The sequence below is a fragment of the Anas acuta genome, chromosome Z, assembly GCF_963932015.1.
Source record: "Anas acuta chromosome Z, bAnaAcu1.1, whole genome shotgun sequence".
Classification (NCBI taxonomy): domain Eukaryota; kingdom Metazoa; phylum Chordata; class Aves; order Anseriformes; family Anatidae; genus Anas; species Anas acuta.
In genome coordinates this window covers 18,155,482-18,176,765 of record NC_089017.1, presented here as the reverse complement: position 1 = coordinate 18,176,765, position 21,284 = coordinate 18,155,482, and the positions used below count along the sequence as shown (strand labels likewise).

Sequence of the window (21,284 nt, the reverse complement as noted above, 5' to 3'; positions counted from 1 at the left end):
AGTTTAAAATAGTGCAACTACAAGTCCTGAAGTCTTACATTTAAGCTATAAATAAACTTGCACAGGATTTTGCACATTTCAGGCAACCCATTTGAAGTAACTGTTGAGGAATTTCCTTTTACACCTATGTCAAAGCTATTTCCGCTATTATGATTTTTGATCAGTTAAAAACAGCAGCAACAAAAAACAGAACAACATTACAAGGCTTTGGTTTTATTTTTTCTACTAGCTTCCCGCTTGTTTTATTTTATCACAATCAACGGTACTTTTATAATCTAGTAGCTACTTTGGCAATCAAATAACCCCCCAAAACAAATACTCATATTGCCATCAGTCAAAAACAAATCATATTTCAAATAAATAAATCAGTAACTGATGAAAAAAACAGATTTCTGACAGACCTAGCTTTTCTGTCATTGAAACTCAGAAATACTCAGGCTAATTTTGCAACTTTTACTAGGACAAATCATTAACCTTCTGCTATAGTTAATTTATTGTAATTCAGAAGGTGAATTCCTTGCTTAAGCACTGCACAGTACTATAAGCAGCTGCACAGTATTATAGAGGAACAGCTATCATGATCTCCTGGCTTCTAAGGAAATCACTCAATTAATACAACCCAGTTGGATCAACATGTATGATCTTATTTCTGTTGCTTGAATTCAGTCACACTGTTATTCCTCTGGCATCCTGCTAATCTGAATTACACAGTCTGGTGCAGGATCTGATCTGATTAGTGCAAGAGCATTCAAAATTTAAAATAATACTAGTAACCAAAAATGGCAAGATTTTTTTTTTTCTTAAATTCCTACTGTCATCAGCTACAAAAAGCTCTTAAGACTACAATCTGTAAATTACAAATTTATATCTTATATTAGAGTTTCTCATTCAAAACAAACAAACAAAAAAAAAAAGCTACCTGGGAATTCAAGTTTCCAACATATACTGTTCTCCTGATTTCATCAATTTTGGATGGGTCCACATTCCCCATTATTGGTGGCTGTGGTATTTCCCCAAGTGCTGTTATGTTAGGGTCCAGTGCTGCCGCTGGTATTGCTCCCAAAGTGCCAAGTGAAACACCAAGCTGAAAAACACAAAAACTTCAAGATCCCTATTCTTTTTTTTTTTTTTTTTTTAAGAATAAAAATCTACTCACAAGTAGTCTTGTACAGTTAAGATTTTCTGTGTGCTACTAGTTACCATCTTATTAAAGGCACCTGACCAGAGATCAATCAGAAAATATGGAGGCGTGAATTTCTAATGCTAGTAGTCAATCACATTGATAAGGATGTCTTTAAGCATTGCTATTACTACTGGTTTTTTTGCCACAGCAAGTATTACAGATGAGGAATCGCTGAGGACTGATCTAAGTTTGGTTATAAAGAATTTCACTTTGAAACTGCTGAGAACCAAGAAAGAAGAAGCATCAAGACAAAACATGCATTCAGAATGCTATGGCCACTGAAAATAGCCCATCAAACATGCACAAAGTTAATCGACTAACACCACAAACATCTTTGCTTCGCAGAAATCAACAAAATCTTAATCTTCCCCTGACTTATGAAGAAAATACACTACAATGTTTTGCAAGTAGTGCTGCACCAAAAATGCCCTGTAGTTAATATCCAGACTTCAGAAGAAATTTTTTAGTGGTGTAATTTCCTGCACATTTTCGTTCTTCAAGTACTTAAGACCAAGGAAGAGACAATCATGACTACTGAGCATTCAGGAAGTGTCATTTTGTTATTAAGTATGCTCATCTAATGAAGTATGAAATAAAACTTTTAATTTTTAAGTCCTACCTTACTAATAGAATGTGTGAGAAATCCTATCTGTATACACAATGCTATTATGCATGTACAAGAGCATCTCATGCTTGACTATTTTCTAGTTCATCCTGTGGGTTCTGCTTGGTCACTTACAATTCCAACATCTAAAGAAAAGCCATTGATCATCACTATTAACAAATACAGAAAGTAAAAAAAAAAAAAAAAAAAAGTTTTTAGGCATAACCTGTTTACCAAACAGCAACTTACTCCATTCACAAAAACAGCAAACTTACTGCTTCTGCTAAAATCTAAGGAAAAGAGAATAGTGGCATAATGACATGGTTAATTAATACTGTACGGGAGAAAAAGGGAAATTCCACGGATAACACCTCTGCATTCCATCTCCTTGAGTTGTCTACATTTATCCAGTGGAGCCCATCGGTCCAAGAAACCAACAGTTAGCAACCACTGATGCAGCAGTAGACCAAGCCCCAGAAATGCCACTTTGTAACTAACAATGAATTCTGGGTTCATGGAATAAAATACTGAGGTTTTTTTTTAATTTTTATTCACAGAACAAGATAAATTATTCGTATGATACTGAACATATGCATTAAATTAACTCCTGGAGGATAAGGGGGGGCGTTTGCTATTTGCTGTCATCCTAACATCTGAACAGACTGGCAGAAATTTGTTAATAACAGATAATTTATTAAAGATGGTATAAAAACAGAGTCACTTCAGAAAGTTATTTTAGAAACAAATGTCTCTAAATCCTGCTATTAATTATGCTTAATTAGCAGCAATTAAGCAGCTGAACCACAAGTAAGCACACTTTCAATTTATGAAATGCCTAAACTATTACTTCATTTATCAGTGAGCATGGTATCACCTATCTTAATAGAAAAAAAAAAACACAACATTCTTGTGAACTAAAAATGGATTTTCAAAGCCAAGCATTGCCTCTTATACAACAGTTGTAACTGGTGACCTTGGTCCCACTGTTTCTGAATAGAAGTTGTGCACTCTAAAACAGCTGCTGGACTAGAAGCTTTGAAAAGGGTGGAAACTTTTGTGTAGATTTATGAAATACTGCAGCAGAAAACAACACTGCATTTTCAAGCAAGGTTTTTATGGAAGGGATGAAAGAAGAAAGAAATTAATTGATATTCACTTCTTCTAGGATGCTTGTAATTATCAGCTAAGGATATAAAAGTGGGAATAATGCTTCAGGTAATGGAGACAAATGAGAAATCATTATAAAAACAAGTAAGTCAGAATCTGCATGACACCCTTAACACACAAACGAAAAATCCAGGACAGTATCAGGAGATATCAGTAAGCACGCAGCTGCAACATGTTTGGAAGACTGCGGAATTTCATCTTCAAGTAACATAGGGGCGGTGACACTAAGCCCATTTTTTTCCGAAGTAGGCTTTGCTATTTCCAGAATTGTGTCTGAACAGGGCACAGCTGCCTGCTGATTTCAAGAAAAGCTTACAGGGGCAGATGGGAACTGTGTAGAAGTAGCAGCAGCTAGCTCCTGTGTTATTTCTAGTGAAAATATTGCTAGGCAAACAGTCAAAAGTCCTACCACTGAGCATCCCAATGCAACATTTCAGCATTATAAAGGTCTGTGCCAATTTAAATATTATGTTTTATATGATTTTTAGGAGGTGGATAGCATTGCCACTGGATCAAATTAATGGGTCTAGAAAGGGACAATTAACATGGACACAACCAAAACCAGTATTCACCCACTATTTTGAAAATTAAAAATCCAAAAGAAAAAAAACAGGAAAGGTAGTGCACATGCATCTCGTGATCCACCCTCAAACAAAGGATCATAGCTAGATTCTCACTGATCTGACACAGAAGAGTATTAACATCCATGGATCAGATCATTCTTGTTCTCTGAATGCAGAAAAGGCTATTAGATATAGATGAAACCAGGAATCAAAGAGCAACTGAATTTTACTTACTGTAGTCAAAGGTGTTGGTGTAGGTATAGGAAGTAACCCTGCACCAGGCATCAGGCTTGTCATGGTAGGAGCAGGTGCCAATAAAGAAAGGGCTTTGGCTTCATCTGGGATTTTACCTGAAGAAGCAAATGAAAGCATTATACAGAGTTCACACACTACACAGGTGTTATTCTTTCTATGATTTTAAAATTACCCTTGCATTTAAAAAGGTAATAAATAAGAATGAATCTATCTACCAGATCCTTACAAAGAAACAAATAAGAACTTAAGTTTTTCCTTTTACCCTGCCCTACTAGGAAAAACAAAAGTGAGAAAAACTTCAAAGACTAGCAATCTCATTAATGGATTATTATTTTAAAAACTGAATATGTACACAATTATTTAACACTTTGAGCTATGGGTCACCTGTACTGGAAACTTAATGTTCATGAACCAAACGATATCAAGCATGGACGCTTTCCCAGGGCGGTGTTTTCGCGGTGATCGAAAGTTGTTTTACACATGACAACCGTTCGTGTTGGCTGCATCACTAATAGCACACAGAACATCAGATACAGAAAAGAAGAACATTTTTTAAAGTTTAATCCCCAGAAATGGCAAATAACCAAATCAGTAAAAGAAAAAAAAAAAAGAAAAAACATGTATGTGCTAACTGAAATCTGTGCTTTTTTTCTCTCTGAAGCTACCTACTCTTGATGTAAAAATAAATAAAATAAAAACTACTGTGACTCGACACAATACACACTACAAGTAAAGCTGGGGGAAGGAAATGGGAGTGCAGAAAAATTTAGATTTGTACTGTCTTATATTCTAGGTCATCTCAGTTTATCTGAAACTTTGATAGATTAGCCATAAATTTACTGAGATTGAAGAAAATCATAAAAAAAATCAGCTGAGAAAGCCATATATTCCTAAAATACGCATTTTATATTATTTCAACCAGATTATCTTCTCCCTGTCATTATAACCATTTAAATATATCTAATCAAAGGTTAGATACCAAACATAGGTTTCATTTAAAGTTAGATACAATTAGACTGCTAAATCAACCCCAAAAATCTTCAAAAATTAAAAGATGCAATAGTTGAACAATTAAATGTGCCTATTAAATTTGAAATGCAAAGGGATTTTAACTGGTACAGACACTAAACAATCAAAAGAAAAACTACAGAATGCAGTTCTAATTATACTACACATCCAAGATTTATTCAAAATTGCTGGCATAACCATATATATGCTAAGCCACTGAGCCTTTTGGTACTACCATATGCGGTTTAATAAACCAAATGTTTTTATTCAAACTTTTTTAATAGCCAAGATAGCTACAAAAACTGTACTTTAATTAAAACTGTGTATTTTTTAGCTATAAACCTCTAACTACAAGATTTGATAATGAAAATATTCTTATCAAAAAGAAAAATATTAGGTAAGTTTTTAAAACACTGTGCAGTTTTAGCTACATGAGTTCCAATACACGCCGCAAGAATTATACTATTTAAAAAAAAGACAAAAAAGGTACTGCAAAACAGTAATACAGATCTGCAACATGGACTGGGATACAACTGGATGTGACCAAAGGAGAAAACAAATCTAAATGAAAAATAATTTATATGCAGCACGTGTGGAATAGAAAAGATAAAGTAACAGTACCCATCTTTTTCTCATGCCTCTTATTTACATTTATTTTAAGTTTTGAGGCACCTTGCTCTTTAACATGTAACAAACCACTTGATTTTGCTATCTATAGGAAAAAAATAGGAAAATTATTAGCACTCAAGAATTAACTCTGCAGTCATGTCTTCCAAGGCTTTTTAGAAAACATGCACGAATCTGAGTAATCACCACAATGTTCAGCAGTCGTTTTGAAGTCAGGCATGCAAGGAGAGGTGTACCTGATCTGCTGTACCTGATCTGCCTGACTGCTCACAAGAATCATGTACTTTGGTGCATATCCTGCCTACGAGGTAGCTAACTAAACAGTCTTTTCAATATACAGTTCCAGCAACTGTGCATGCAAATTAGGCATACAATTATATACTAGTTTTTCTGAAAAATCAAAATACTTAAGTGTTTTCAGATGACTAATGAACCAGACCATTAACTATCAGACCTAATCCTGAACAGACAGCTTCTTACAATTAACTGGATACTCATGCAGGTTTCCACGTGATCAACACACATGGCTCAAGTAAACTTAGTAACAGAAAAGGCTCCTAAAATTGTGTGTCTGCATGCTACTTTTGATCCTTGGTCTGTAAGGTATATAAGCATATGCCTAATTTAAGTATGCACTTACATACAGCCAATTCAATATAGACAGGAACCGAGTTAGGCACACAATTAAACATACAGTGAGTTAAGTTCAGAAAGTTACTTAAATACAAGCCTAAACTTTAAGCATATTGGGCACCTTACTGAAATAATAGGAATTATTCATTTGCTCAAATCTTGCTTAAGGAATCAGCTGAGCGCTTTTCGGTTAAGTCAACTATTATAGCAGTTAAAAGAATGCAGAATATGCATATATTAATTGCAAATTAGCAGCATTAAGTCCAGACTACTTAGGGCTCTAAATAGTGTCATGTTTTGTTTCAATAGAAAATCCAGTCGGCCAGTTCCATGCCACAAAGAAAGATCTGCTTGTTCATTTTATTATAGAAGGGTCTAACTCTAAAAACAGAACCCTGAAAATTTGCCTGTATTTTCAGAGACACTCTATTTTCACAGGTTCACCCTCCAGTTTTTAAGATCAGGTCAATTTTTTAAATAATTCCATAGAAAATAGACTGGGACAGCAGAAGGAAAACCTTTCACATTTACTTTCCTGAACAAATGAGTATGTGAGACCAACTAAACTCGAGAATTAAAAACAGACTAAGTTTTTAGAGCTTTATCTCCCTAGGTTTATCAAATAATATAAGCCCACACAGATATACAACAAAACATGTGAGCTATGATACAGTAAATTAGGATACTTTAATAATTATTTAAGAATAACAGATTTGTTTTTTAAACTTGGGCTTAATGGAAACGAGGTAAAGATATTAATTTTCTAATAAGGGAAACAGACAAAATAAATGTCACGTATACCACATATTAATAATATTTCTTAGAAGCTTTTGATTGTTGAGCAAACTACAGATTCTGTGATCATTTACTTAATTATTCTTTGCTTTGTGATGGAATCTGGAAGCACATGTAGATTAGTTCTGCACTGACTAAAAATACCTTACGCTCCTTAGCAGATGTACTGTTGTCCTAAATATATGATTGTTTTTTTCGTATCAAAGTGCTTAAGAGTCCTAGCCAACTGAGTCCATATCAGAATCCACTTTGTTAAATGATGAACATAAGTATTTGTGTTAAGCAGGTAGTAATCACAGTATTTATATCTCCTTCCAAATGCTCAGAAGAAATTAACTTCCTGTTTTTCATACTTAAACTACATTCTTAATCCTCCCCTCAAAACTGCTTCAGCAATAAGTGAGTTTGTTTTAAAATATTTTCACATCTACTTTAAACGTAATTAGAGGTATTGTTATTTTCCTGCTATTTTAAGTCAGTGGCAAATGCACTCTTTGAAGTAAAGTAATTTCTGTGTGATCCAATCCATGATTGTTATTGGATTTAACAGCAGTGATTAAACAGATTAGAACTACTGGCAACAACCTCAACTGCCTCAGATAAATGAAACAAAGATTATGAGGCAAAGCTCTTCCCAGCTGCAACTCACAGCCTACTGCATTACCAAAGTGAAACCAGCTGATCTCAATGCACTTAGCTGGGAAGAGAAATGCCTGAGGATGAAACATACCACCTGGCCCATCATTTCTGCTGCATGGGTTCCATTCCACAAGAAAGAAGAACATATCTAGAGATTATAAACTTCTCAGTCACTCCAGCATCAACTACCAGGGCTTGAGATAACCAAGATGACTTTTTTTTTTTTTTAAACTTCTTCACATAACCACCACTGGAGCATGTAAAAGTGCAATACATACACATACATACACACACGCATACAGAACTGATTCAGTCTTCACACAAATAACAATGTTAAAGACAATGTGCCTCATATAACACACTCCAATCTAAACCTCGGGCTGCATTTGTACTTATGAGTGGTATACAGTCTTTCTAAAAATTGTAAAAACAAAAGGATGAAATTTTACTGCCACTGACCTCACTGGAGCAAGATTTCATCAGAAGCAAGTATTTCATGACATTCAATATCCATGAAATTGCAATTTCAGAAATAATTATATATTAAACTCTTTATACTAGACATAAATAGAAAGCCTTCTTTTAAACAGACCATGCAACCTAAAATGAAAACTACTCTGCTGAGAAGTGGGGCAAATAGCAGAGAAAGATCATGACTGTATTTTGCAAAGTTAATGTCTCCAGGAAGTTTTAAGTGTTCTTTTCCAAGGTGAACACATAAAATATAACATATGAAAGAATGTATCTTAAAACTATGTTTCACTATTCCAGCCTTCTGACACAATATGCTCATCTGTTGAATTTAGATGCTTACATGTATTCAAAACCAAATTTATCCGTAATTCACAGCATAAAAATCAGTTAGTCATACTCTGTGTATACCATCCACCATTCATAAGCAGCTTCAGGTCAACTTCAAAATGAAGCACTGCGAACCCTTTACAAAACACCGTTTTTACAGAACTGAAGTACCAGTTCACAAGTACAAGGGAAAGAGATTTAACAAAACAAAACAAAAAGGGACAAAATAAAATAAAAATAAATTAAAAAAATAATAAAGAAAAAGAAAAAAAACAAAGGAAAGAAAGCAAAATAAAATAAAAACAGAGACAGGGCGTCCATCTTCAGCAGGCCAGACTTCGATCTCATTTCCCCCATGAAGGTTTCACTTGACGGCAGGTTTAGTGGCATGGCAAACAATGCCTAACTCAGGCAAGTGTAACAGGTCTGCCTTGGCCAGTCTAGTCATCTAATAATGCACAAATATCACACAGAGAAAACATACAAAACCAAATTAATAGTCAAAATCCATCTACCAGATAATGTGGACATAAAATTTAGAATGATTAGGGTGGCATCTTTGTTATCTTTCAACCTTTGTGTTTTCAAAGCATAACATTTAAAGAAAAACCTACCCATACACACAGAAGAAAATGACATTTTAACAGCTTGATAATGTTACTTCATTCACAATTACATTTTCAGTTAAATTGTTTATTAAATGACACAAAATTAACATTGTTTTCATTGTATAGTGATCCCCACCTCATATTTCCTTGATTTACCACTGTTTAAATGCACTCTAAATTTCAGATTTTATCATGGTTTTTAAAACCAAGTTTTCAAAGTTGCATTTTTACCTCTCCTCTATGTTCAATTCGACGCATGAAACATTTCATTACTGGCACCACTGGCCACCAATATAAGTTAATCTTCCAGTAAAGTATAGCCATTGCTACTTTTAAAGTTTGTGATACACTCAACTGACTCCATTAACAATGCGTTATATGATACACAGGTGATTCAAAAACGTTGTACTGTGATCTCCAAAGCCATGCTTATTCCACGCAATATACTCTTTAGGAAGTTAAACTTATATGAATTCACATCTTTACAAACTAAAATGTGTGATTCTGTTAGAAAATTACATGGAAACAGTATTCTGACATTAAAAAAAAAATGTCCTCACAACCCAATCACTTGTTCAGCTAATTATGCATGAAACTGGGTGGTTCAGAATGACCTAGAACAGTGACAATTTATCTGTAATGCATTTTCTTAGATATGTCTAATAAGTCAGCTGCAAATTGGGTGGGGACAAGGTTTCTCAGAACTTCAATTTTATTCTCCTTCCACTCACTGTCTACTGTCAAAGAGACACAGGAAAATGTAGCTTTACCTGCCTGTTGCCATACCACGTCAGGCAGTGATCTCATCATAAGAAAAACACCAGGAAGTGTTGTTCATTCATTAGGCGGCAATCTTCCCTCTCTGGCAGTACTGAACCAGTGTTAAGGTCGTTTGGATGAAACATAAAGCTAAGATCCTGCATAATTTATAGTCAATTATTTAGGGGCAGTTTTTCAGTTGTCAGGGCTCTCATCGGATATATTTTGCCTACACAAATCTTCAAGTTGATACAACAATATCCTCTTCATGGTTTAAGAATAAGTTCAAAGAATAAATTAAAAAAAAAAAAAGCTCTTTTGTTTTAAGAGTTACTAAAAATCTAGGCTTCACAAAGACAAAAATATAACAAGGCTATGAGAACAGGCAGTATATTGTAGGTCAATATAACCTTCAGTTGAAGTAGTTTTAGAGTCCATGAAATTTTGGAGACTTGCCAGAGTTTGCTAGAATATCCCAGACCATTATTACAACAGTACTAACCTCATACTATGCAGATCACAATGTGGCAAGCAAGCCAAAAAAAATGGTACTCTGGGATCATTGCTAACAAACTCCAAGAAGTCAGCAGCGTTTTTTAAACCAAAACGTGACTCTTGCAGTAAGTCACGTTAACAGCAGGTGTTTCTGGACTCACTCCATCATTCAATATACTGTTTTTCAAGGCAAAACAGCTACCATGCTCAAAGTGAAGTTAGCTTCAATCCACCAGCTGGAATGTTTCCACTCCAGGGAGGCAAAAACTCCAGATTCAAATGGGCAGGTACTCAATTCCACAACGATCCCAGTGAAGTCAATGGGGCTCTGCCTAAATCCTGTTATCTGCCTATGTACAATTCAGTAACAGTAGGGCCATGTTTCATAAAACTGTATTCAGATTTAGAATATTAAAAGTAAGAATTCCTTTGTATTCAACACATCCATAAATTATGGGCTCAGAGCTACTTAATGGAAACATCTTGTCTTTACTAAGTTATAAAAACACTTTACTCTGAAAGCATTCTGTGCAGTTAAATGCATTTTTCAAGAGATATCTAAAATCAAAGAGGAGCACCAGTATGTAAGAAAGCATTTTTAATGCAAACAAAGTAATACTTTCAACAGTAAGAAGGGAAAACTGAAACCTTGTTATTGCACTAGGAGGTAAACTATAGTTTATATTCAAATGGTAGTTATCACCATACATACAAAATATTTTAAATTAGATAAATCTATAATGGCTGAATGCATACATTGCATGTTGACAAGACAGATGGAGATTCAATACAAAAAAAAAAAAGTAACGAGCATCATCAAAAGAAAAAAAAAATCCCCCCGCCAAGAGAAGTCACACATTACGATCCAAACTGCAGTGTTAACTGTGCAAGGCAATTACCTAAGATTTTCAGTGCTCCATTGACTTCAGTGAGAGCTTTGTGTACAAATAAGCTTGCAAAGTCAAAGATCATATTGAAGGGGAAAAATTTACCTTATTTTCTCCCCAAAGCATCTAACAATGGAAAAACTGAATTAACCTAATTTAAATTGAATTATTTTTTCTAGTGATGAATTTAAATTAAATCTCTATGGCTAGGTTTCTTAATTCTATTCTAAATGTTGTTTCAAGTCTTTTTTTTTTCATAAAGCAATAAAATAAAATAACAACAGAGCACCATCTCCTTACATGAAAAGCTTAAAACAATTAGCAGACAGGACAAAGACCAACATTACAGAGAAATGTTTAAAATACCAACCTTCTGCACAGGGCACAACTATCAAAGCTCTGTCAATAAAAACCGTGTTAGTTAGATGCTGGGCCACACCAACACTTGATGCTTCACGGAACTTAATATAACATACTTTGGAAGAAAAAGCAAGAGGTGCGTTGCTGCAAGATAAAAAGGAAAAAAAAAAAACAATCAGTTATACTGAATAAAGGTATGCATGCATTTTTAACCATTATTTAATAATAAAAAGAAAAAAGAAAAACCAGACTTCCTGGAAAAGTTACCCAAAAGACAAAACTATAGAAATTTACTAATTTCTGTCCTATGTCACTAAAAAAAAGCATATCACCTTTTTAATAAAAACTTACACAAGCTAAAACCTCAAATACACAAGTCTCATTTTCTTTACGAATCTTGCTATACAACTTTCTGAAACTAGAACAAATTTACTATGGTAACTACCACAAATCAAACATCTAGTAAATGATTAACAATACATCTTTTCTTTCCTCTGTATAGTCCTTTTTTAGGAAATCAAAACAGTAAGCCCGGTTATTTTGCAGTTTGTCCTTCAAATATTAGCCCATAATAACTAATAAACTTCCTTATATCTTCACCAAGGAAATTTTGTTAATTCTTATTAATAAAAAAAAATCTTGGGAATTCTTTCAAATATTTGGTCTGGGTTCACTAATGTAACAAAAATCCTTTTTATCCCTCACCTTAGTTTGGCATAATACAGAACAGGATAATACTAGAGGAGGTAGGAGGAATTCACTCACTATATTAAGTCAGAATAACAAAGAAAAGTACAAGTACACATGTTGGGTAATGTGTTTATCCATTAAACAATGTATCAACAGACATGTCAGAAAGCACCATTTGTAAGGATTGTAATCATGATCAAAACCAAAAACATTTGTTTTTCAAAACGTATTTTTTAGGTAGTGGAAGAGAAATAAAATACGTATGAAAGTCAGGATTTTACAATTTAGAAGAACGCTGCAAGATGACTACATTTCTTTACCCCATTCATTTTGTCTGTGGTGGGGAATGTTTTCACAGTTTTAAGTTTTCATATTTAGGAAGGAAATAAATCTATAGAAAGACCTCTGAACCACCTGTAAGGTCTTGATGCAGAACATTTTCCAACATCAGAGCTGTCAGGGAGCTTTGACTTTCTCAGGTAGACATTACTCACTGTGAAGATGTTTGTTGTAGTTTGGTTTCTTTGTGTGTTTTTCTTGGGGTGAGGGGTGTGATCTTTTCTGTGTGGCTCTGGGGTTTTATTTAGGGGTGTGGTTGGTTTTGTTTGTTGTTTGGTTTGTTTTATTTATATATTTAATACACATTCTACTGTTCCAGCTCAAATGGCTGAAGTCTCCAGTGAAGATTCTGTGGTTCACACTGTTCAAAACTTATCTTGTCTTTTTCATCTTTTTTTTTTTTTTTAATATCATTGCTAACTGAGGAATGTAATTCTGTGAACAAGGCAATTCCCGCCCCTGCATATAATCCTTAAAAATTTAAATGTCTACGGAGCCAGCTAAATTGTAAATTTTTTTTTTTTTTATAATATCTTTTCCCCTGTATTTTCTGGATTTCAGTCTCAAAAGCTATTTGGAAAGTATGTTAAAATACTAACATCAGAACACTGCTTTAAAAAGGCTCTAAAATTAAGTCTTGGTAGAAACTCTTTTCTGAGGGTAAAGGAAAAATTCTCTTGTAAGGAGACCACCTCTGCACAAAATGTATCAACGCAGTATCTATGTCCAGAGAAACAATGGAGACCTAAAACTCTGTAAGTTTCTAATTTTACAGAGTAACTGAATCCTCTTCTTTTATGAGAAGTGGACCTCCTAAACCTCCCCAGTAGACTTCTTAAGAACAGAGCTGGGAAAAGTCTTATTCTGTTTTAATTCCTTTTGTTCTGCCAATATTTTTGGAGGCAGAACTGAGGAAGAGGCATAGCATTCTTTACAGCCTTACAAAGCAATGCCGTAAAAAGCATGTCCTACACCTTTTATTTAGGGTTACTATATATAGGACAATTGCTCTGAAAATGCAAGAAAACTCAAAAATGAACTAAAGATCTGAACGACATTCAAACATTTCTGCCAATAAAATTTTCCTTTCTAGTGAGACAGCAACATCCATTTCCCAACAGATTAACAAGCAAACAAAACCATTATATATGAATGACCCTTTCAGAAAACTACAGTAAAAAAAAAATCAAATAAAAGGCTTCAGAACATCTATCTAAGGTTCCAGATTTTCTCAGGGTGGTGGTGGTGGAGAAAATTACATAAATAAGTAACGTATTGAAATAAGATGTTCTGAGTAATTGTGCACAGATCATATCCAAATAAAGCTCTGCATGTTTCATCTCAAAGGTCTTATCTACACTGCAGGACACGGTGAAGTCTAAGAAATAGACACTCCAGGTCACCCAGAAGCAAGCAATATTATAGCAGGGCTTTCAATGCCTCATGCAGACAGTTGCGTCTGTCCTCCTGATCTCAAACAACTCAGGCTGCGAAAATCCAGTTGTTTATCAATACAGACTTTCAATACTTAACTGCTTGAAAATCATCTTACAGCCACATTTGAAGGCTTAGCACTACAAATGGAATTTTGAAGGCTTCTGAAACAGACTTCAACTGCGTGATGAGTGTAACATAAAAGCATGACTGGAACTAAGAACCTCAGACATAACTGATCTCCTAGGATGCTGAAATACAATCCAAAGCTGTAGGAGCAGTCTGTATACTAGAGTAAAGAGCCAAGGCAAAAAAAACAAAAAACTGTCACACCCTGCAAAACAGCATCAGATTTCAACTGTACCTGTACTGCAAACTGAAACTGTCTTGTTTAGAGCTATGAAAGATAAGCCATGCTTCCTGTTCTCAATGAAGTCTATCTAAACAGCCAAAAGAAAGATACCAAATTAATACTTCACTGAACAGCACATTTTGTAAATTTAAACATAAATAACTTTAGGATGACTAAAAACCATACAAAAAGAACAAAAACCACCACCAAACAGACAAAGTTTCAGGCAATACTCTACAAAGTAGGGAACACAGCATTCCCTCTCACTCTCCAGTATATTTAAACATTGGCATCACTTAACACGAGTGTGGTTTCCTAGGGACTTTTCACACACACACACTTGCAGGATGCCTCCCTCCTATGTCCTCCACGGCCTCTGTGTGTTCCTGCTTGAGAAAACTCAGTATCAGAAGTTTTGCAAATGGTAAATTGCTGTGTAGTTGTTAGAACAGTGATAGCAGTTCTCTGTTCTCAACGTGGGAATTCAGATCTGTAGCCAAATCAGAACCATGCACAGGTTAATTCAAAACCTCAGTAGCCTCTCCTCAGACTTCCGTGACAAAGTACCACCAAAGCTGATGGAGGACTTCTACTGATGACATTCTCCTTCTACACAGAGGTGGCAAATCCACAGATGTCCTGAGGCAGTAACCAACAACTCTTAATACCTGAAGTAATTCTCTTACATGGGCTGTCATTACACCATTTTCCACTCTTTCTGTCTTCTGTACCTTCTAATTTTCCACACCATTTTCAAATACACTGCAACTTTTCCTTACAAAGATGAAGTCTTTAGCTTCAGAAAGAAACCTGGATCTCATTTGGTAAAAATCATTAACCTGCAATTCACCCATCCTATTTTCCTCAAGATACAAGCAGAAGAGAAAATAATATCCATGCCAGTAGATTAAAAGGAAAAAAAGGTGTGTTTCCAGAAAGGATTTTATAATCATGCCTTCTTTTCACTTCTGTGCATTTTTTATAAAAAGCTGGTTAAAAAAATAAATAAAAATCTCAAGGAGTCTCTGAATGTCCTTCTTCTCAAGGCTATAGCTTTGTTTATGAGAAAGAGGAGGGACAAAGAGATTACCAAAAGGCTTGGGAATGAAGTGGAATAAAAGGGCGTTTTAGGCACTGAAAGCTACCTGCACCAGTCTTTAAGAGACAAGTCTTACAAGGAAATTGTTAAAAATCTCATTAAGTCAACGTTTCTTGGCACCAGTGACTAAGAACATTAAACAAGTAAAGCAGACAAACTCTGCTAGTCTAAGATCTGATAAAAACAAATGAAGAGTGAAATAAGTGGATTAAAAAAATACGTCTTTTCCCACTTCCGTGTAGCTTATAATCGTTTACTGATGTTATTCAAGATCCACCATTTGTTTTAGACTGAAGTTTCAGTGGAAAGCCTTCCAGAGACCAGAACAGCATGCAGTTCTGTGATCATGTAAAATTTGAAACTTACTTGTAATAAAATAGGTAAACATGAATAAGGACTACCAGTAACAACCCACTGAAAGATGACTCATGTTAATGGCTTTTCAGTAAAAAAGAAGTATTGCTTTTAGTGCCAAGGAAGCTTCATTGACCAGTAGCTAAAATTAGGGTGATGACCATATGGAAACACCTTGTTCAGTGCCAGGAGTCTCAAGTGCCCTCAATACTGAATGCGAAGGTAGACTACTCATAGCTCACATATGCCTTTTCAGAAAATAAGAGTGATAATCAAGTAGCACCTACTGCTACTTGAATAAAGCGTGAAACCCTCTGAAATACAGGATAGAAACTTCCCCACTGAGTACCAGCCTTTCAGATACATGACAAATATGAAACCCTTCCTTCTTAAAGGGATGTCTGATCAGGAGTGACTGGAGAACTTGAGGGCTTTTATCAATGAAAACGAAACACAAAGTGACAAATGAAACACAAAGTGACAAAGTACCAAAGAGCCTAGTATGATTTAACTCTACAATCCTAGGGAAAGTCCTCTCCATCTATTTGGGATACAAAATAACAGACCCCAACAGAACCCATTATTTTAAAAAAACAGTCTTAAGACACTGATTGGAAAAAGCCACTGGATCAGGAAGCTCACTGCGAATACTGAAGAGTCATCTTGAAGGACTTCAATTTTATTCAGTGCTTTAAAAAATAAAGTGGTTTCTCCTTCTTCCCCTCCACAAGCTGTATAGTTACAAAAACGTTGAGTCAACTACTCTAATGCTAAGATGCTATTTATTGTAATCTGTAAATGACTGTATTCAGCAATGGAGACTTCCGCTCAGTTTCTTAAATAAATTCTCTGTTGCACCCTAGAAAAGCAAGGGACGCTAATTTTAAGTGACAGGAAAAATGTAGAGAAATAGTAAAAAGGAATACTTCTAATAATAACAGGTCAAAAAAAAAAACATAGCAAAGCCTTACTCTTTGCTCTACGATCATTGAAATGCAAAATGCACAGGTACCAGATATACCATCCTTGCTCCCTACTAAGTTATGCACCTTCTCCTTTTTCATTCAACTCAGCAGTAGGGTGGTGCGCAGTGAATTACACTGGAACAGGGCTACATAAGGAATTTCCTGTAGAGTGAAAGTGATCACCTAGTCAAATTCACCACTTCTACACTTTTTGAATTACTCTGACAGCAAAATACCAGAGGATCAGGGAAAAAAAAAAAAGTAACATGTAATGCTGCACTTCAAAGAAGGGGAAAATATCTAAAAAAATTAATTGTCAAGAGCCATGCTCCAATATGCTACATGTCCTTGATCAAATTTATATAAAAATACCAGAATGAAACTACCATATTTTTGTTATAAAAAGCAGCTTTGTTAATGAAAAATGTGAATATTTTATAAAATCAGATTTTCTGTATTAGATTTCAGCAGATAAAGGGAAAAATATAAAGCTGAGAAACATGACTGACATCGAAGAGGTGAAGAATAACTTATATTTTAACTCAAAAAGACATGATTAGAAAAAAGGGTATATGCTTCATGAAGTGTGTGCATGTGTATGGCACGTATATGACATACGTGTGGACACTTTATAAAGCAAATACATTCCCTTTTATATTTTCTTAACTGTTACAATCATATGTAGTTCATAACCATTATAAGTAAATACACCCAGCAAAGGCTATGCGATTAAAAAAATTACACTGAATCTCTTAACTCAAATGCCTTTTTTTTCTTAACCAGGAGATGGCTCAAGATCTTCTAAGAAATCTGAAAGTGGATGGTGGCACTGAAAGAGTTGCAGTCAGTGACTCGATGTCCAAGTTGAGATCAGTGGCAACCTCAAGGGTCAGTATTGAGATGGGTGCTGTTTAACATCTTTGTGAGTGAAATGGACAGTGGGATCGAGTGCATCCTCGGCAAGTTTGCCGATGACACCAAGCTGTGTGGTGTGATCAGCACACTGGAGGGAAGGGATGCCACTGACACCAAGCTGTGTGGTGTGATCAGCACACTGGAGGGAAGGGATGCCACCCAGAAGGACCTGGACAGGCCTGAGAGGTGGAGAGGACATGGAGCTGTTGTCGTGGGTCCAGAGGAGGGCCACAAGAACGACCAGAGGGCTGGGCACTTCTCCTGTGAAAAACAGGCTGAGGGAGTTGGGGTTGTTCAGCCTGAAGAAGAGAAGGCTAAGGAGAGACCTTACAGCGGCCTTCCTGTACCTAAAGGGGGCCTGCAGGAAAGCTGGTTACGGAGTACAGCAATAGGGCAAGGCGGAATGGCTTTAAACTACAAGAGGGGAAAGTTAGATCAGATATAAGGAAGAAATTCTTCACCCAGAGGGTGGTGAGGCACAGGCTGCCCAGAGAAGCTGAGGATGCCCCATCCCTGTAAGTGCTTGAGGCCAGGCTGGATGGGGCTTTGAGCAACCTGGTCTGGTGGGGAGGTGTCCCTGCCCACAGCAGGGGTTGGAATGGGGTGATCTTCCAACCCAAATCATGGATGGTTACAGAAACGTTCAGTGTGAAGAGAAATGTTCATCTCGGTTCTGCAAACTCATGCTCGATAGACAAGAAAAAATGTTTTGTATGTACACTGAATATCTGCAATACAGAACTAGAAAAAAAAACAGGTTACAATTCCATGCAATGTAACATGTAACTTTCTTTCACTGATGCTTTGTCTATAGAAAAATATTACTCTTTTACTATCGTATATTATTATCTTTAAACAAGAACTGTTTTATAACTACCTGTTTCCGTGCAAGGGCTGGTAAATGAAGTCCCAATCTCAGTGAGAGCTTTTGTTTAACTATTTATAATCAAAGCTTTTACTGCTGTTTAGTCTCTATTTATGCTATTTACATAATCTAAATATTCTGGAATTACTGAAAGCTATATTTTTACTCCTCACTGTAAAATAAATAAAAAAATTGCATATTAATATTTGTCATTGAGTAGCCAAAATCCATGAGACCTGTAGATCACTAAATTCAACTTACTAATCCATATTTTTCAGATGAAAACCTGATTGATAAGTTAGCTTCCCACTGTTTCATTAAGGTCATAAAACTCATGCTCCAAAATGCATCAAAAATTTAGAATATTTCTGTAAGAAACCCAAAGTTATGATGGCTATGGCATGAATTTTTGTCTGATGTTAACTATAATGTAAAAGGCAAACCTCCCTTAATGAATAGAAAAATTTGATTTTTAAAAATCCAGGCCATAAAGGAAAAAGCAGTAACAAAACATAATATATTTCTGCAGTTTGTTAAAATTACGGCATGTTTTTGCCTGAGAATCCTTTGCTTTCCGTACATTTGATAATGAAACACTTTTCTAATTTATCATAATGTTATTAAAAGGTATTTTTAGATAGTCAATAAGCAGCACATCTTTTCCATTTCACATGAAGAAACAGAAACCATTATTTGTTTTCCAGTAGTGTGATATTAAAGTCAGGTCAAATGTTCTGAAGTATTTGACAAAGAAATGCATATTTCTAAAAGTTATGCTTAAAAGCTGTAAACAAAATCTACAGTAAAGTAAGTAATTAACAGGCCTATAACCTATCTTGGGAAAATAGAGTTAATTATTTAGAACTGGTGTTTAAAGCATCATAACCCTGATCTTTTCAAGTCAAACCCTACTGCAGTACTGTCATTTTAATATTTCATTTATATATGTATATTTCACGTGTGTATATATATATGTATATAAAAATCATATATAAAATGTTGCTCATGTACATGTATATATGTATGTACACAAGCAAAATGTTATACACAGACACAAAGATTAATTGCAAACAACAATATGTATTTGCCTTAAGATCTACTATATCTGTTGGTAAAAAATAAAAGCAACAGATATAACAAAAAATATATAGTTAGTCAAGAGGAAGCGTATTAAGAAGCAACTGTAGAAAAAGCCCAAACTAAGAAGCTACAAATTCTATGAAAATCACCAGAAAACTAGAGTGTTTAGAATTGTTTAAAGCTCATCTTTGCAGGAATGGATGTGATTACATGTATTCTATATAAATGTAATATGTAATACTTCATATGTAATGAAAAGTCATATGTAATATTTCTGAATGAAAAAGTCATATGTAATGTTTCTTGTAATATGTAATTTCTTGTAATATGTAATGAGAAGTCATATGTAATATTTCTGAATGGTCCTCTTTCAAACCTAGGCAAGTATCTAGTAACAGATAAAAATGGGCAAACACCTTTTTTTTTTTGTTATTAAGTTTTAAAATACCTTTTATCTCTCTGAACCTCTTAGTATAAAGATCAAAATATCTGGATGCGAAATGACTCCCCCCCCCCCCAGCCCTTTCTGTTACCTCTGTTTTGTTTTTGTGAGGGGAAAAGAAAGGATATATTGTTCAAAAGGACACGTCCGTCATTCACACACTGGTACCGCAGACGCGCTAATAGAAATTATCAGATGTGTTAGTAGGATTATTGCTTTTCCTCCCCTGCTCTGCTTGTGTGAAACGCTGGGGTCAGCACAATAGCACCGAGATATCGGAGGGAGCTGCCAAAAGGCGGGCAGCCGCGATCCTGAGGCAGGTTCCGTGCCCGCCGCTAACTTTCACCGGCCGCGGGCGCCCTGCGGAGGGAGGGCCTCTGGAGAACAAGGCAGCTGCCGCCCCTCAGACAACAAGGCGCCGCCAGCCGGGCCTGGCGAGCGAGGCGGGCACAGGACCGGGGATTTTCAACCACGGGGGGCGAAAAGAGGGGCGCTGGGGCCGGGCCCCCCCCCCCCGTCCTCTGAGGCGCGGGGCGGCGGGAGGCGGCCACGAAGCGCCGCCGCTGCCCCGCCGGGGGGCCGGGGCCGCCATCTTAAGTGCGGGCAAAGCTCGCCTCCGCCGCCATACAAAGGGCCGGCGCCACGTGACCCCGCGCCCGCTGCGGCACTCGCCGGTGCCCGCACTCAAGATGGCGCGGGGGGCCTCCCCCCCCCCCCAACACACACACACACAGACACACACACACAGAGCCCCCCGGGCCCCCGGCGCTTACTCCGGGGGGTAGAGGCGCAGCTCCTCGATATCTCCCAGGAAGCCGAAGAGCGTCCGCATCTGCTCGCTGGTTACCGCCGAGGAGAGGTTGGTGACCTGGATGACGGACGTGGGGCCCAGGGGGAAGCCGAGCGGCACCCCGATGCCGCCGCTGTTCATCATGGCGCTGCCCGCTCCCCTCCGAGCCGCTCCGCTCCGCGCTGCTCCGCTCCGCCACACGCCGGGGCCGGGGCCGGGGCCGGGGGCGGGCCTGCCCAACGCGCACAGCAGCGGGCGGAGCGTGGCGGCGGGCGGGCGGGCTCGAGCTGGGGCTCCACAGCTCCACGGCTCCCCGGGGGCGGGGCCGCCCGCAGCCCCCGGGCAATGGCGGCCGGGGCCGGCCGTTAGCCAGTAACGGCAGCGCCGCCCCGGCGGGGGACGGAAAATGAGGGGAAAATGGGGAATAATTCCCGCACAAGTGCGCTGGCGGTGGCCGAGAGGTCGGCTGCTGCTGGGGATTTTCAGGGAGAGGCGGTGAAATTGCCGTGGGGGACAGAGAGACCCGTGAAAACGCGCGGTCCCGCAGCCCTCAGGCAGGAGGGGTTGTGACGGGA

General features: G+C 37.1%; 1 protein-coding gene across 5 annotated transcripts in view; it reads right to left on the bottom strand.

Moving 5' to 3' along the window:
* SREK1 (splicing regulatory glutamic acid and lysine rich protein 1) overlaps positions 1–20,953 on the bottom strand; it is a 35,338-nt gene extending 14,385 nt beyond the window's left edge. The window contains exons 1-5 of one of the 5 annotated variants that reach the window (XM_068667824.1): positions 11,395–11,528; positions 9,654–9,800; positions 4,157–8,723; positions 3,752–3,867; positions 920–1,084 (exon numbers count right to left, since the gene is read on the bottom strand). In XM_068667824.1, coding sequence (XP_068523925.1) covers positions 920–1,084; positions 3,752–3,814 — 228 coding nt within the window. In that variant the 5' untranslated portion in view covers positions 3,815–3,867; positions 4,157–8,723; positions 9,654–9,800; positions 11,395–11,528. Of the gene's footprint in view, positions 1–919; positions 1,085–3,751; positions 3,868–4,156; positions 9,801–11,394; positions 11,532–20,692 lie in introns of those variants that run through there. The other 4 variants (XM_068667821.1, XM_068667823.1, XM_068667822.1 and 1 more) reach the window with 4 other exon arrangements.
* Between the last annotated feature and the right edge of the window lie 331 nt (positions 20,954–21,284).